The 18,373-nt window shown below is 41.7% G+C and overlaps 1 protein-coding gene across 1 annotated transcript in view; it reads right to left on the bottom strand.

Annotated features, from left to right (window-relative positions):
• The window catches only part of ntrk2b (neurotrophic tyrosine kinase, receptor, type 2b), a 97,156-nt gene that overhangs the window by 52,816 nt on the left and 25,967 nt on the right, over positions 1-18,373 (bottom strand). The window contains exons 3-6 of the mRNA XM_061927027.1: positions 4,260-4,331; positions 4,111-4,179; positions 1,568-1,719; positions 1,280-1,416 (exon numbers count right to left, since the gene is read on the bottom strand). Coding sequence (XP_061783011.1) covers positions 1,280-1,416; positions 1,568-1,719; positions 4,111-4,179; positions 4,260-4,331 — 430 coding nt within the window. The remainder of the gene's footprint in view (positions 1-1,279; positions 1,417-1,567; positions 1,720-4,110; positions 4,180-4,259; positions 4,332-18,373) is intronic.

Raw genomic sequence — 18,373 nt, 5'->3', positions numbered from 1 at the left:
ATACCTAAGCTAACTAAACTATGGAAATGTATAATATAATTCATATAGCAATACGGTCTCACTGCACAGCAGGCCAGCAGTTAGCCGAGTCCGCAATCCATGTTGAGGCACTGAGTGCGGGGCCTCACCTGCCTCTAGTGACCGCACGTCACTGACACCGCTGGGAAAGGCTCCAAGCTCACCTGTGACCCGCATGCACCTCCTGGTACCCTAGCACCTCCAAAACCCTCAAATCTAAACTCCAAACATCCCAGAACAAGCTAGTCAGATTACTTCTAGACCTCCACCCCAGATCCCACCTCACTCCTACCTACTTCTCCAAAGTGGGCTGGCTCAGGGTGGAGGACAGAGTAAAACAACTTGCACTGAGCCTAGTCTATAAAATCCGCTACACCTCCCTGATACCGAAGTACATGTCAAACTACTTCCTTAACGTAAATGACTGCCATAACCACAACACCAGGGGGAGCTCCACTAACCACGTTATACCCAGATTCCGATCTAACAAAGGTCTTAACTCATTCTCTTTCTATGCCACATCAATGTAGAATGCGCTCCCAACAGGTGTAAAAGAAAGGGCATCTCTATCCTCCTTCAAAACCGCAATAAAAGTACACCTCCAGGCAACTTCAACCCTAAACTAACACCCTCCCCGGATTGTTAATAATCAAATGTAAACAATCAAATGTAGATACTTTTCTTATGCCTTCTGATCTCTCTCTCTCTCTCTCTCTCTCACTATGTCCACTACTTGCTGTACATATCCTACCAAGTCAGACCTACACTGTTTCAATATCCATTTCTCTGTTCTCAATTGTTGATGACTGATGATAACAACCAAACCTAACCCCCCCCCCCCGTCCACACCCCGAATTGTAAATAATTCAATGTATACACCCTGATGATTATCTTGTGTGATGACTGTATTATGATGATAGTATATATCTGTATCATGAATCAATTTTAGTGGACCCCGACTTAAACAAGTTGAAAAACTTATTCGGGTGTTATCATTTAGTGGTCAATTGTACGGAAAATGTACTTCACTGTGCAACCTACTAATAAAAGTCTCAATCAATCAATCAATCAAACCCTGAACTGCATTAACGGTAGAAAATAATGACACGAGTACAAAGTTCAATGTAAAGTAGGCCTACTAGGGTACAGTGTTATTGTTGTTTCGGAATCTTTCAATATGTCCTCTGATCTTGTTTGCTTCTCGCCATATAGGACCAAAGTCCTAAAAAGTGATCGAAACCAAGAACCCAGAGCGACTCACCTCGTAGCGAGAGGAAATCATGTCAAGGTTCCAGTCGATCTCTGGCGAAGGTGAGCCCGATGCGCTGCACAACGCTTTGACACTACCCCCCTCTTTCTCGGTCACCACCGTGGGGGTGACCTCTACTTGGGGAGCCACTGCAGGAGACAAGCAAAGAGAGTCTTAAGAAGCTCATGTCGGAGGGAAATTTTAAACCACATCGATTGACTTCTAGCTTTCAGGAAGCGTCTGTCAGTGCCCCTGTATCGGATACACCGCGTTGCTTATTATAACGTGGTTTCATTTTACCGCAGTTGGGCGGGGTGAGCGTGGCGAAGGCCTTTGTTGCTCCTTTCTCGTCTTTACATTTCAACTCTTGGCCCTCCGGTTTCTCTTGGTTCCTAAGTTTGAGCCATACGTTGTCACACACACAATGCAGGGGGTTTCCAGACAGCATGAGCCTTTAGAATGAAAGAAAACAACACATGAGACGCAACGTAATAGTTTGAAACAAACGTGTAAGGCAAACTCAAGGCCCTGAATTTTACTGTAAAAAAACAGTGGTCCTGTTTTTCCCATTCCAATCACAGTAATATGCTGTAAAAAAACACTTTTACAGAATTGTCTGGATAAATTCTGGCGATTGAGCTGCCAGTTTTTACGGTAAAATCTCAAGATTATTTTTTACAGTGCACTCTAAAAAATATATAATAATCAAATGCATAGGCCTGTGATTCTCAAACTGTGGTATGTGGGTTCTATTAAGTGGTACGCCAAAGAATCACTTACATATTCAAACACAGTGTTACCATTCAAACTGTGTGTAATGTTACAGTGGCCAAATTATTAAATATAATTGTTAAATAAAACATTTGCCTTGTTTTTAATACATACTTAGGCCTACTATGCTACTGTATTTTAATGTTGATCATTATGGTGGTACTTGGAGTATTTTCTGAGGAGGTACTTGGTGAAAAAATGATCAGAACCATTGGCATGGGCAATTATATAATATCATTAGGCAAATCCTTATACATTTATGTTCATATATTACAAACCCCGTTTCCATATGAGTTGGGAAATTGTGTTAGATGTAAATATAAACAGAATACAATGATTTGCAAATCATTTTCAACCCATATTCAGTTGAATATACTACAAAGACAACATATTTGATGTTCAAACTGATAAACATTTGTTTGTTAGATGTAACGCATGGTGTACTACAGAAAACTGTCGGTCAGGAGGTAAATATCTATTACAAACCCCGTTTCCATATGAGTTGGGAAATTGTGTTAAATGTAAATATAAACGGAATACAATGATTTGCAAATCAGTTTCAACCCATATTCAGTTGAATATGCTACAAAGACAAACTGATAAACATTTTTATTTTTTGCAAATAATCATTAACTTTATAAATTGATGCCAGCAACACGTGACAAAGAAGTTGGGAAAGGTTGCAATAAATACTGATAAAGTTGAGGAATGCTCATCAAACACTTATTTGGAACATCCCACAGGTGAACAGGCTCATTGGGAACAGGTGGGTGCCATGATTGGGTATAAAAGTAGATTCCATGAAATGCTCAGTCATTCACAAACAAGGATGGGGCGAGGGTCACCACTCTGTCAACAAATGCGTGAGCAAATTGTTGAACAGTTTAAGAAAAACCTTTCTCAACCAGCTATTGCAAGGAATTTAGGGATTTCACCATCTACGGTCCGTAATATCATCAAAGGGTTCAGAGAATCTGGAGAAATCACTGCACGTAAGCAGCTAAGCCCATAACCTTTGATCCCTCAAACTGTACTGCATCAACAAGCGACATCAGTGTGTAAAGGATATCACTGCATGGGCTCAGGAACACTTCAGAAACCCACTGTCAGTAACTACAGTTGGTCGCTACATCTGTAAGTGCAAGTTAAAACTCCATCTAAGATGGACTGATACAAAGTGGAAAAGTGTTCTGTGGTCTGACAAGTCCACATTTCAAATTGTTTTTGGAAACTGTGGACGTCGTGTCCTCCGGACCAAAGAGGAAAAGAACCATCCGGATTGTTATAGTTGCAAAGTTGAAAAGCCAGCGTCTGTGATGGTATGGGGGTGTATTAGTGCCCAAGACATGGGTAACTTACACATCTGTGAAGGCGCCATTAATGCTGAAAGGTACATACAGGTTTTGGAGCAACATATGTTGCCATCCAAGCAACGTTACCATGGACGCCCCTTCTTATTTCAGCAAGACAATGTCAAGCCACGTGTTACATCAACGTGGCTTCATAGTAAAAGAGTGCGGGTACTAGACTGGCCTGCCTGTAGTCCAGACCTGTCTCCCATTGAAAATGTGTGGCGCATTATGAAGCCTAAAATACCACAACGGAGACCCCTGGACTGTTGAACAACTTAAGCTGTACATCAAGCAAGAATGGGAAAGAATTCCACCTGAGAAGCTTAAAAAATGTGTCTCCTCAGTTCCCAAACGTTTACTGAGTGTTGTTAAAAGGAAAGGCCATGTAACACAGTGGTGAACATACCCTTTCCCAACTACTTTGGCACGTGTTGCAGCCCTGAAATTCTAAGTTAATTATTATTTGCAAAAAAAAAATAAAGTTTATGAGTTTGAACATCAAATATCTTGTCTTTGTAGTGCATTCAATTGAATATGGGTTGAAAAGGATTTGCAAATCATTGTATTCCGTTTATATTTACATCTAACACAATTTCCCAACTCATATGGAAACAGGGTTTGTATTAACAGTTACATGCAGCCCTCTGAGGGCAATCACAACTGCGATGTGGGCCCTTAATTAAAATAAGTTTGACACGCCTGGTGTAAGGGGTCACTTACGAATAGTTGGCGTTCGAGTTCTGGAAAGTCCTCCATGACAGTATTGACAGGTTGTTGTCTCGCAGATTTCTAAGTGAAAAAAATAAGAGTCAGGCCAACAGTGTGAAGCAGTAAGGTAAAAAAAAAAGAATGTTTGTATGTTTTCTTACACGTATTGGAGTCTTGTGTTGTTGTAAAATGCGTCATAGGAGATAGCCATCAATCCGGTCTTTGTCACTGTTCTGTTGGAAGAGAAGTTCAATAAACATGTGATCGGGACAACATATACCAAACGGTGAAAAGTATTTGCAAGGCAGGCTACTTCCTAGTTTATAAACCGGTGGTGCCATCATAATTCTGGGCAATTAATGTATTCCTGTACCTTTACCCAGATCCTCACCACATGGGCTCTTTCATTGCAAATTTCGTGGAAATCCTTTCTTTTTAAAAACTGTTTCAATGCTACGACAATAGAACTTTCTTTAGTCGGCCCCGCTTATGTACACACCTTGTTTATATTGACCAACTCATCAAGTCCAGGCCCACCGTGTTCTTCTTAGAACTACACACTAAAAAATGTTCCATCCATCCATCCATCCATCTTCTTCCGCTTATCCGAGGTCGGGTCGCGGGGGGCAGCAGCCTAAGCAGGGAAGCCCAGACTTCCCTCTCCCCAGCCACTTCGTCCAGCTCCTCCCGGGGGATCCCGAGGCGTTCCCAGGCCAGCCGGGAGACATAGTCTTCCCAACGTGTCCTGGGTCTTCCTCGTGGCCTCCTACCGGTCGGACATGCCCTAAACACCTCCTTAGGGAGGCGCTCGGGTGGCATCCTGACCAGATGCCCGAACCACCTCATCTGGCTCCTCTCGATGCGGAGGAGCAGCGGCTTTACTTTGAGCTCCCCCCGGATGACAGAGCTTCTCACCCTATCTCTAAGGGAGAGCCCCGCCACCCGGCGGAGGAAACTCATTTCGGCCGCTTGTACCCGTGATCTTGTCCTTTCGGTCATAACCCAAAGCTCATGACCATAGGTGAGGATGGGAACGTAGATCGACCGGTAAATTGAGAGCTTTGCCTTCCGGCTCAGCTCCTTCTTCACCACAACGGATCGATACAGCGTCCGCATTACTGAAGACGCCGCACCGATCCGCCTGTCGATCTCACGATCCACTCTTCCCTCACTCGTGAACAAGACTCCGAGGTACTTGAACTCCTCCACTTGGGGCAAGATCTCCTCCCCAACCCGGAGATGGCACTCCACCCTTTTCCGGGCGAGAACCATGGACTCGGACTTGGAGGTGCTGATTCTCATCCCAGTCGCTTCACACTCAGCTGCGAACCGATCCAGTGAGAGCTGAAGATCCTGGCCAGATGAAGCCATCAGGACCAAATCATCTGCAAAAAGCAGAGACCTAATCCTGCAGCCACCAAACCGGATCCCCTCAACGCCTTGACTGCGCCTAGAAATTCTGTCCATAAAAGTTATGAACAGAATCGGTGACAAAGGGCAGCCTTGGCGGAGTCCAACCCTCACCGGAAACGTGTCCGACTTACTGCCGGCAATGCGAACCAAGCTCTGACACTGATCATACAGGGAGCGGACCGCCACAATCAGACAGTCCGAAACCCCATACTCTCTGAGCACTCCCCACAGGGCTTCCCGAGGGACACGGTCGAATGCCTTCTCCAAGTCCACAAAGCACATGTAGACTGGTTGGGCAAACTCCCATGCACCCTCAAGGACCCTGCCGAGAGTATAGAGCTGGTCCACAGTTCCACGACCAGGACGAAAACCACACTGTTCCTCCTGAATCCGAGGTTCGACTATCCGGCGTAGCCTCCTCTCCAGTACACCTGAATAGACCTTACCGGGAAGGCTGAGAAGTGTGATCCCACGATAGTTAGAACACACCCTCCGGTTCCCCTTTTTAAAGAGAGGAACCACCACCCCGGTCTGCCAATCCAGAGGTACTGCCCCCGATGTCCACGCGATGCTGCAGAGTCTTGTCAACCAAGACAGCCCTACAGCATCCAGAGCCTTAAGGAACTCCGGGCGGATCTCATCCACCCCCGGGGCCTTGCCACCGAGGAGCTTTTTAACTACCTCAGCAACCTCAGCCCCAGAAATAGGAGAGCCCACCACAGATTCCTCAGGCACTGCTTCCTCATAGGAAGACGTGTTGGTGGGATTGAGGAGGTCTTCGAAGTATTCCCTCCACCGATCCACAACTTCCGCAGTCGAGGTCAGCAGAACACCATCCGCACCATACACGGTGTTGGTAGTGCACTGCTTCCCCTTCCTGAGGCGGTGGATGGTGGTCCAGAATCGCTTCGAAGCCGTCCGGAAGTCGTTTTCCATGGCTTCCCCGAACTCCTCCCATGTCCGAGTTTTTGCCTCCGCGACCGCTGAAGCCGCACACCGCTTGGCCTGTCGGTACCTGTCCGCTGCCTCAGGAGTCCCATGAGCCAAAAGAACCCGATAGGACTCCTTCTTCAGCTTGACGGCATCCCTCACCGCCGGTGTCCACCAACGGGTTCTAGGATTACCGCCACGACAGGCACCAACTACCTTGCGGCCACAGCTCCAATCAGCCGCCTCGACAATAGAGGTGCGGAACATGGTCCACTCGGACTCAATGTCCAGCACCTCCCTCGTGACATGTTCAAAGTTCTTCCGGAGGTGGGAATTGAAACTCTCTCTGACAGGAGACTCTGCCAGACGTTCCCAGCAAACCCTCACAATGCGTTTGGGCCTGCCAGGTCTGTCCGGCATCCTCCCCCACCATCGCAGCCAACTCACCACCAGGTGGTGATCGGTAGAAAGCTCCGCCCCTCTCTTCACCCGAGTGTCCAAAACATGAGGCCGCAAATCCGATGACACAACTACAAAGTCGATCATAGAACTGCGGCCTAGGGTGTCCTGGTGCCAAGTGCACATATGGACACCCTTATGCTTGAACATGGTGTTCGTTATGGACAATCCGTGACGGGCACAAAAGTCCAATAACAAAACACCACTTGGGTTCAGATCCGGGCGGCCATTCTTCCCAATCATGCCTCTCCAGGTTTCACTGTCGTTGCCAATATGAGCGTTGAAGTCCCCCAGTAGAACGAGGGAATCACCCGGGGGAGCACTCTCAAGTACTCCCTCGAGTGAATCCAAAAAGGGTGGGTACTCTGAGCTGCTGTTTGGCGCGTAAGCGCAAACAACAGTCAGGACCCGTCCCCCCACCCGAAGGCGGAGGGAAGCTACCCTCTCGTCCACCGGGTTGAACTCCAACATGCAGGCTCTGAGCCGGGGGGCAACAAGAATTGCCACCCCAGCCCGTCGCCTCTCACTGCCGGCAACGCCAGAGTGGAAGAGAGTCCAGCCCCTCTCGAGAGAACTGGTTCCAGAGCCCTTGCTGTGCGTCGAGGTGAGTCTGACTATATCCAACCGGAACTTCTCTACCTCGCGCACTAGCTCAGGCTCCTTCCCCCCCAGCGAGGTGACGTTCCACGTCCCAAGAGCTAGCTTCTGTAGCCGAGGATCGGACCGCCAAGTGCCCTGCCTTCGGCTACCGCCCAGCTCACATTGCACCCGGCCTCTATGGCCCCTGCTATGGGTGGTGAGCCCATTGGAGGGGGGACCCACGTTGCCTCTTCGGGCTGTGCCCGGCCGGGCCCCATGGGGACAGGCCCGGCCACCAGGCGCTCGCCATCGTGCCCCAACTCCGGGCCTGGCTCCGGAGGGGGGCCCCGGTGACCCGCGTCCGGGCGAGGGAAATCTGAGTCTCGGTTCTTGCATTTCCATAGAAGTCTTCGAGCTGCTCTTTGTCTGATCCCTCACCTAGGACCTGTTTGTCTTGGGAGACCCTACCAGGGGGCATAGAAGCCCCCGGACAACATAGCTCCTAGGATCATTGGGACACGCAAACTCCTCTACCACGTTAAGGTGGCAGCTCAGAGAGGAGTCTAAAAAATGTTGGGTTAAAAAAATAACCCTATTTTACCCAACTGATGGTTCAGAAAAGAACAAACCCCTTATTTGAGTTATTTTAACTCAGTGGTTCTTAACCTGGGTTCGATCGAACCCTAGGGGTTCGGTGAGTCTGGCTCAGGGGTTCGGCGGAGGTCAAGACACACCCGACTTATCGTGTAAGTAAAAACTTCTCCCTATCGGCGTATAACGGATACGGCAACAGCAGAAGTCAGACTGATTTGCAGGTGTGTAATTTGTTGTGAGTTTATGCACTGTGTTGGTTTTGTTGTTTGAACAAGGTGATGTTCATGCAAGGTTAATTTTGTGCACCAGTAATAAAACATGGTAACACTTTAGTATGGCGAACATATTCACCATTAATTAGTTGCTTATTAACATGCAAATTAGTAACATATTGGCTCTTAACTAATCATTATTAAGTACTTATTAATGCCTTATTCGGCATGGCCTTATTATAACCCTAACCCTCTAACCCTGGCCCTAACCCTCTAACCCTAACCCTAACCAAATAACTCTAAATTAAGTCTTTGTTACTTAGAATATGTTCCCCATACTAAAGTGTTACCAAAAACATATAACTTTGTCTTGAATTTGAAAAAAAACATTTTATTTTTCACTAAAGAAGGGTTCGGTGAATGCGCATATGAAACTGGTGGGGTTCGGTACCTCCAACAAGGTTAAGAACCAATGTTTTAACTCAACATTTTGGGTTAATTTTTTCAACCCAACTTTTGCGTTGAATTATTTAACCAAAAAGTTGAGTTATGATAACTTAATGTTGGGTTATTCCCAACCAAACTATTGGGTTAAATAATTTAACCCAAAAGTTGATTTATGCTAACTCAATGTTGGTTGATTCATAACCCAACCATTGGGTTGAATGTATTTAACACAAAAGCTGAGTTATGCTCACTACAATGTTGGGTTATTCAAAACCCAACTATTGTGTTGCGCAATTTAGCGCTCCTTGACCCAATAGTTGGTTAAAAATTATACATTTTACTGCTGGTTTGTCCTACTCCTTTCCAACTACTGATCAAAATTACTTGCATTCCATTAAAATATACTCAAAAGCAAGATATGAGTGAATTTTTTTTTGCATTCCATTAAAATATACTCAAAAGCAAGATATGAGTGAAATTTTTTTTTACTAGAATTGTCATGTATGGTCATAGTTGTCATGGCTGGGTCGCATTTTACAGCGTGGATCGTTCTACCAGGATGCAGACGGGACTCTGGAGGCAAGGTGCAGGTAAGGAAATTATTTATTGTCCATAAATCATGCGGGATACAAACAACAGAGCACCAGCGTGCCGATAGCACGGGAAGCTAACGGAATAGGGAACAAGAAAAGCTTAGCATGTAAACAGGCAAACAAAAAGGCGAAGCTTAGCTCAGGAATCAAATTAGTAGCCGTCGTAACTGTTGTGTGGAAGCAAATAAGAAAGCCAGAATGAGTGTGGCGAAAAGCAGGGAATAAGTAGCTCTCTGATTAGTGCCCAGGAGCAGGTGAGTGTCCCGAACAGATTTTTCTTCATTTCTGTCCAAACATTTTTTGGGGGGATGTATTACTGGCTTGGTTCTGTTTTTTCTTTGTATACCACTACTTGATTGATTGGTGATATTTGCTTAATTTTTTGGTAATCTCATAGTTTTTTTCTCTCTCTTCTACTGTTTTACTTTTTAGCTTTCTCCTTCTCTTATGATTTTGTTTTCCCTTATCATTTTTTTCTCTCTCTAATTTATTTTACTTTCTTTAAGCATGTTTGTTTTGCAATTTAAATTATTAAATTTTGTGGTTAAGGGCAACGGGAGGGGGGAGGTAGGGTGATTGATAAGACAAAATAACCCAGTTAAAATATGCATTGAGAGGACACATTTACTAAATGTTATGTTTGATCATTTTTGTTACATTGTAAATGGTAAATGGGTTGTACTTGTATAGCGCTTTTCTACCTTTTTTTTTAAGAAACTCAAAGCGTTTTGACACTATTTCCACATTCACCCATTCACATTCACACATTCACACACTGATGGAAGAAGGAAGAAAACCAGTTAACACAAGCATAAGATATTGTAATGACTAGAAAATGTTTGAGAATTATATCTTTGAATGTAAAAGGCGCAAATGAACAGGTGAAACAAAGAAAAATTCTGAAGCATCTAAACAATCTTTCTACTGATATTGCTTTTCTACGGGAAACTGAACATTTGAAATATTTGAGAAAAGGATGGGTTGGTGAGATAGTTGGTGTTGGACTGTCCTCCAAAAGATCTGGTGTTGCTATAATGTTAAACAAAAAGGTTAACTATATTATAAATAGTATATTTTTAGATCCAGAGGGTAGATATATGATTATTAATTGCCATATAGATAATAACAATAGCACACTGGTAAACTTATATGCACCCAATGATGATAAACCTTCTTTCTTTGGTAACATGGAGCTCAAATTGGCAGATTATGTTGATTCTGATATTATTATGGGTGGAGATGTAAATTTAACAATAAATCCAAATATTGACAAAACTGGTAAGATTGTTAAACCCAAGAAATCATTTTTTTCTCTTCTGAAATTAATGCAAACTCTTAACCTAATAGATATTTGGAGAACCTTAAAGGCCTACTGAAACCCACTACTACCGACCACGCAGTCTGATAGTTTATACATCAATAATGAAATCTTAACATTGCAACACATGTCAATACGGCCGGGTTAGCTTACTAAAGTGCAATTTTAAATCGTGCGCAAAATATCCTGCTGAAAACGTCTCGGTATGATGACGTCAGCGCGTGACGTCACGGATTGTAGAGGACATTTTGGGACAGCATGGTGGCCAGCTATTAAGTCGTCTGTTTTCATCGCAAAATTCCACAGTATTCTGGACATCTGTGTTGGTGAATCTTTTGCAATTTGTTCAATGAACAATGGAGACAGCAAAGAAGAAAGCTGTAGGTGGGAAGCGGTGTATTGCGGCCGACTGCAGCAACACAAACACAGCCGGTGTTTCATTGTTTACATTCCCGGAAGATGACAGTCATGCTTTACCATTGGCCTGTGGAGAACTGGGACAACAGAGACTCTTACCAGGAGGACTTTGAGTTGGATGCGTAGACGCGGTACCGTGAGTACGCATGCAGCTGTGGCTTCCAAACATTTGATCGCTTGCCCGTACGTGCGTGCCGCTATGTGCATGTCATGTACGTAACTTTGGGGACTTTGGGGAAATATATGTGCTGTATGAACTTTGGGGAGGTGAACGGTACTTTGGGCTGTGGGATTGAGTGTGTTGTGCAGGTGTTTGAGTTGTATTGGCGGGTTATATGGACGGGAAGGGGGAGGTGTTTGTTATGCGGGATTAATTTGTGGCATATTAAATATAAGCCTGGTTGTGTTGTGGCTAATTGTTCATTTACTGTTTTAGTCATTCCCAGCTGAATATCAGGTCCCACCCGCCTCTCACAGCATCTTCCCTATCTGAATCGCTCCCACTGCCCTCTAGTCCTTCACTCTCACTTTCCTCATCCACGAATCTTTCATCCTCGCTCAAATTAATGGAGAAATCGTCGCTTTCTCGGTCTGAATCGCTCTCGCTGCTGGTGGCCATGATTGTAAACAATGTGCAGATGTGAGGAGCTCCACAACCGGTGACGTCACGCTACTCGTCTGCTACTTCCGGTACAGGCAAGGCTTTTTTTTTTATCAGCAACCAAAAGTTGCAAACTTTATCGTCGATGTTCTCTACTAAATCCTTTCAGCAAAAATATGGCAATATCGCGAAATGATCAAGTATGACACATAGAATGGACCTGCTATCCCCGTTTAAATAAGAAAATCGCGTTTCAGTAGGCCTTTAAATCCATATGAGAAGGATTTCACTTTTTATTCAAACAGACATCAGTCATTTTCAAGAATTGATATGTTCTTTGTTCCTAAGTCAATTGTAGAAAACGTGCAGGCTAAAATTCACCCAATAATTATTTCTGATCATAGTCCAATTCAAATTGACGTAAGCTTTCCTCCAGTTGCTTTCCAATTCAAACAATGGAAAATTAATAATTCTTTATTAGAAAGTGAGAAAATAAATTACAAATTAAAGATTTTATTTCATATTTTATCAAAAATAACCAGGATTCTGTCTCTGACATCTCCACAATATGTGAAGCACTTAAGTGTTGTGTAAGAGGAGAACTTATTAGGATTGCAAGCTTTAAGAATAAAAAACAACGTGCTGAAGAAAATGAATTATTGAATGGAATCAAACAATTGCAGGACACATTGTCCAAACAATATAATCAGGAAACATGGATCAAACTTTGCAAACAAAGAATGGAATCAAAAAAAATTAATACGGCAAAATTAAAGTTTCATGGATACGGTGAGCAAGCTGGAAAGCTCCTTGCGTTAAGATTAAAGAAGCAGATGACTAGAAATCATATATCTAATATTAAACTTTCAGATGGTAGTATTTCTGTTGATCCCAAGCAAATCAATGAAACGTTTAGAACATTTTATACAAATCTATATAAGCCTGAGAAAGATTGTAGCATAGAAGCTATGCAGTCATATTTATACGCAATACAACTCCCATCCTTCACTGAAAGAACCTATAAAATTAATGGAAATTCAAAAAGCTATAAATTCATTTGCAAAAAATAAATCTCCTGGCCCTGATGGCTACAATACAGAATTTTTATCAAATATTCAGTGAAGATTTGTCTCCTCTATTATTACAAATGTACCAATCTTCATTTAATAAACAATTGTTTTCTCCATCCATCCATCCATCCATCCATCCATCTTTTTCCGCTTATCCGAGGTCGGGTCGCGGGGGCAGCAACCTAAGCAGGGAAACCCAGACTTCCCTCTCCCCAGCCACTTCGTCCAGCTCTTCCTGTGGGACCCCGAGGCGTTCCCAGGCCAGCCGGGAGACATAGTCTTCCCAACGTGTCCTGGGTCTTCCCCGCGGCCTCCTACCGGTCGGACGTGCCCTAAACACCTCCCTAGGGAGGCGTTCGGGTGGCATCCTGACCAGATGCCCGAACCACCTCATCTGGCTCCTCTCGATGTGGAGGAGCAGCGGCTTTACTTTGAGCTCCCCCCGGATGACAGAGCTTCTCACCCTATCTCTAAGGGAGAGCCCCGCCACCCGGCGGAGGAAACTCATTTCGGCCGCTTGTACCCGTGATCTTGTCCTTTCGGTCATAACCCCAATTGTTTTCTCCAACCTTCAATTTTTGTCATATCTCATTGATACATAAAAAGGATAAAGACCCATTGATTTGCAGTAATTATCGTCCTGTATCCCAAGCCAATATGGACAATAAAATCTTGGCAAAAATTTTAGCCACACGATTCTCAAATGTAATAGGAAAATTAATACATAATGACCAAACTGGCTTCATGGAAGGTCGACAATCTTCAGACAATACAAGGAAATGATTTAATGTTATCTATTATGCGAGAAGTGTCCCTTATCCCACAGCAGTATGTACTGTTGATGCGGAGAAGGCCTTCGACCGCATAAACTGGTCATTTATGTTTTGCACATTACGTAAATTTGGATTTGGAGATAATTTTATACAATGGATTAAGATGCTTTATACAAGGCCCATGGCTTCAGTCAAAACCAATAATCACATATCAGAACCTTTTTTCGTTAAAAAGAGGAGTAAAACAGGTATGTCCTGCATCTGGATTATTATTTAATTTGGTTATTGAACCCTTAGCTGCAAAATTGGCTCTCAGTATAATAAGCCATGGATGTATTGTGACGACATAATTCTCTACCTGTCACATGTTGACTCCTCTCTTCACTATATCAATAATGTCATCACTGAATATGGCCGTTTATCAGGGTATAAAGTCATTTGGGACAAATGTGAAATATTACCACTTAATAAACACTGCAAGAAATCACAAGTTCAGAACTCCAAATTTAAATGGAAAGAGGCAGAAATCATTTATCTAGGACTACATATTACACCAAACCTTTATACAAGCAGAGATCTAAATCTTAAACATTTAAAGAATAAGATAGAATCCAAAATGGAACGCTGGTCACGTCTCCAAATATCACTTTGGGGTCGGGTGAACATAGTAAAAATGAGTATACTGTCAGCAGTTAATTATATACTGAAAATGATGCCTGTCCTAATGAATAAAAGTTGGTTTAAGAAAATACATACAATGATATCACATTTTATATGGTGTGGAAAGAAGGCCAGATGTTCATACTTAAGGTTGTCTTGTACACAAGATAAAGGAGGACTACAATTACCAAACTTCTTACATTATTATATCTCCTTCGGTTGTGAACAAGCAAGCCACTTATTCCATTCTTCTGCAGATGAGGATTGGATCAACATAGAAAAAAATATATTAATGAATTTGGACATTGATGTGGGGAGTTTACATTATATTACAAACCCCGTTTCCATATGAGTTGGGAAATTGTGTTAGATGTAAATATAAACGGAATACAATGATTTGCAAATCCTTTTCAACCCATATTCAATTGTATGCACTACAAAGACAAGATATTTGATGTTCAAACTCATAAACTTTATTTTTTTTTGCAAATAATAATTAACTTAGAATTTCATGGCTGCAACACGTGCCAAAGTAGTTGGGAAAGAGCATGTTTACCACTGTGTTACATGGCCTTTCCTTTTAACAACATTCAGTAAAGGTTTGGGAACTGAGGAGACACATTTTTTAAGCTTCTCAGGTGGAATTCTTTCCCATTCTTGCTTGATGTACAGCTTAAGATGTTCAACAATCCGGGGGTCTCTGTTGTGGTATTTTAGGCTTCATAATGCGCCACACATTTTCAATGGGAGACAGGTCTGGACTACAGGCAGGCCAGTCTATTACCCGCACACTTTAACTATGAAGCCACGTTGATGTAACACGTGGCTTGGCATTGTCTTGCTGAAATAAGCAGGGGCGTCCATGGTAACGTTGCTTAGATGGCAACATATGTTGCTCCAGAACCTGTATGTACCTTTCAGCATTAATGGCGCCTTCACAGATGTGTAAGTTTCCCATGTCTTGGGCACTAATACACCCCCATACCATCACAGATGCTGGCTTTTCAACTTTGCGCCTATAACAATCCGGATGGTTCTTTTCCTCTTTGGTCCGGAGGACACGACGTCCACAGTTTCCAAAAACAATTTGAAATGTGGACTCGTCAGACCACAGAACACTTTTCCACTTTGTATCAGTCCATCTTAGATGAGCTCAGGCCCAGCGAAGCCGACGGCTTTTCTGGGTGTTGTTGATAAACGGTTTTGGCCTTGCATAGGAGAGTTTTAACTTGCACTTACAGATGTAGCGACCAACTGTAGTTACTGACAGTGGGTTTCTGAAGTGTTCCTGAGCCCATGTGGTGAAATCCTTTACACACTGATGTCGCTTGTTGATGCAGTACAGCCTGAGGGATGGAAGGTCACGGGCTTAGCTGCTTACGTGCAGTGATTTCTCCAGATTCTCTGAACCCTTTGATGATATTACGAACCGTAGATGGTGAAATCCCTAAATTCCTTGCAACAGCTGGTTGAGAAAGGTTTTTCTTAAACTGTTCAACAATTTGCTCACGCATTTGTTGACAAAGTGGTGACCCTCGCCTCATCCTTGTTTGTGAATGACTGAGCATTTCATGGAATCTACTTTTATACCCAATCATGGCACCCACCTGTTCCCAATGTGCCTGTTCACCTGTGGGATGTTCCAAATAAGTGTTTGATGAGCATTCCTCAACTTTATCAGTATTTATTGCCACCTTTCTCAACTTCTTTGTCACGTGTTGCTGGCATCAAATTCTAAAGTTAATGATTATTTGCAAAAAAAAATCAGTTTGAACATCAAATATGTTGTCTTTGTAGCATATTCAACTGAATATGGGTTGGAAATGATTTGCAAATCATTGTATTCCGTTTATATTTACATTTAACACAATTTCCCAACTCATATGGAAACGGGGTTTGTAAAAAAATACCTAACAAATTGAGGCAGAGCCCCATAGAAGCCACCTTTAATCTTCTAAAACTGTGTCAGAAAATACTAGGAATCAACCCAATGACATCTGTAAATCAACCGCTTTGGTACAATCCTAATATCATAATTAATAAAAATGTGGTTAAATGGACAACATGGAAAGACAGAGGTATTACTAAACCTCATCATATTATTAATAAAAACTATTTTAAACCGTTCAATGGTTTAGTTGATCAATATAATGTACCCAGAAATCATTTTTAAAATGTTATCTCTTTAAAACACGCTGTAAATAAATGCATATCCTCTGAAAGTATGTATTTAAATAGCCATGAACTGGAAGATGCATTTTTTAATCAAGTTACAATTAAGAAATTCATTAAACTATTTTATGGAATAATAAACGAACACCACACTAGAAATGCAAATGATGCATGTGTTCGGAAATGGATGATGGACATAAACATTTTAGATGAAAGAGACATATCATGGAATGATATTTGGAAAAATGCCAATAAGCCCTTTAGAAGCATTAAAGATAAGCTGACTCAATTTAAGATATTGAATAGATTGTACTTTACATCTTCTCAGCTGTTTAAAATTGATGTAGTAGATAGCAAGTTATGTATGAAGTGTCGGGCAGATGAGGCAACTCTTGTTCATTTATTGTGGGAATGTCAGAGGATAAAAGAGTTATGGTTGAAAACAACAACAGAAGCAATCACATTTTTTAATATAAATATCCCAATGACACTACAAACTTGTATTGTTGGGGATCTCCATCACTTTAGTAACATGTCATCAAAGAGTAAAAATACATTTATTTCAATATGCATAATAACAAAAAGGGTAATACTAAAAAAAATGGATAGATGTTGATACTCCAACACATTCTGACTGGTACACACAAGCTATGGAGATGAAATCAGTAGAAAAAACTGCATTTAGTTTAGATAATAATGAGTCATATATTGGAATATGGGATCCATTATTTAAATGTGTAATAATTTTAAATGAACCAAAAATATGACTTATTATATCTTTGTGGAAAATATTGGACACCATGTGTTGTCAAGTTTATGAGATGCGATGCAAGTGTAAGCCACTGTGACACTATTGTTCTTTCTTTTTTTTTACTAATGTCTGTAATGATAATGTCAATGAGGGATTTTTAATCACTGCTATGTTGAAATTGTTACTAATATTGAGACTGTTGTTGATAATATTCATTTTTGTTTCACTACTTTTAGATTTTTATGTGTCATGTGTGCGTGTCCTCTCAATTGCTCTGTTGATTGCTATTCTGAATGTTGCTGGGTAGGGCTTGGTTTTGGAATTGGATTGCATTATTATGGTATTGTTGTGTATTGTTTTGTTTGATTGATTAATAAATTCTTTAAAAAAAAAGAAAGGGAAAAAAAAAAAAAAAAAAAAAAGGGCAGGTGAAAACAATCTGCAGTCATGGCAACTAAAACACAAACCCAGGAGTGCTGAAAAATGGAACAGAGGGAGTCAAAAACTAAACAAACATGAATGACCATGACATTAGTAGTTCTATACAGTATGCTCAAATATTTTCATGTACATAAGATGTGTGACTGTAAATAATGCTAATGAGATTAATCCTTAATACAATTCCCTCAAAGAAATAAAGTACCTTTTTAAAAAAAAAAAAAAAGCCTTTTACACAAAAATGCGTTACTCATTGAAAAACATCCCAAAAATTGTTCATAGTTTTATAACCCAGAAATTGAGTTAAAATAATACCCTTATAACCAAAAAAATTGATTGCTCTTCAAAAAAATAACTCCAAAAAGTAACCCAACTTGCAACTCATAAATTGGGTTATCAAAATAACCCGGCATTTTTAGTGTGTAAGGTGCCCACTTAAAGGGGCCTTTTGGAACATTTACAGAAATGTCTAGAGGGCGCTAACTTTCCAACTTTCCCAGGACGTAATGACGTAACTACGTACGTACGTAATTAGAAATGTCTGATAATATCGGACTGCCGATAATATCGGCCGATAAATGCTTTAAAATGTAATGTCGGAAATTATCGGTATCTGTTTCAAAAAGTAAAATTTATGACTTTTTAAAAAATTTATGACTTTAAAAAAAATAAAAATAAATAAATAAATAAAATTAAAAATAAATAATAATAAAATTTAAAAAAAAAACGCTGTACGGAGTGGCGTAGGGCGAAGTAGGGAGCGGCAATAAACCTTTAAGGCACTGCCTTTGCATGCTGGCTCAATCACATATTATCTACGGCTTTTCACACACACAAGTGAATGCAAA

The sequence above is a fragment of the Nerophis lumbriciformis genome, linkage group LG32 (assembly GCF_033978685.3).
Source record: "Nerophis lumbriciformis linkage group LG32, RoL_Nlum_v2.1, whole genome shotgun sequence".
NCBI lineage: Eukaryota > Metazoa > Chordata > Actinopteri > Syngnathiformes > Syngnathidae > Nerophis > Nerophis lumbriciformis.
The sequence above is the reverse complement of the archived record's forward strand: the minus strand, read 5'-3'. Positions and strand labels throughout refer to the sequence as shown.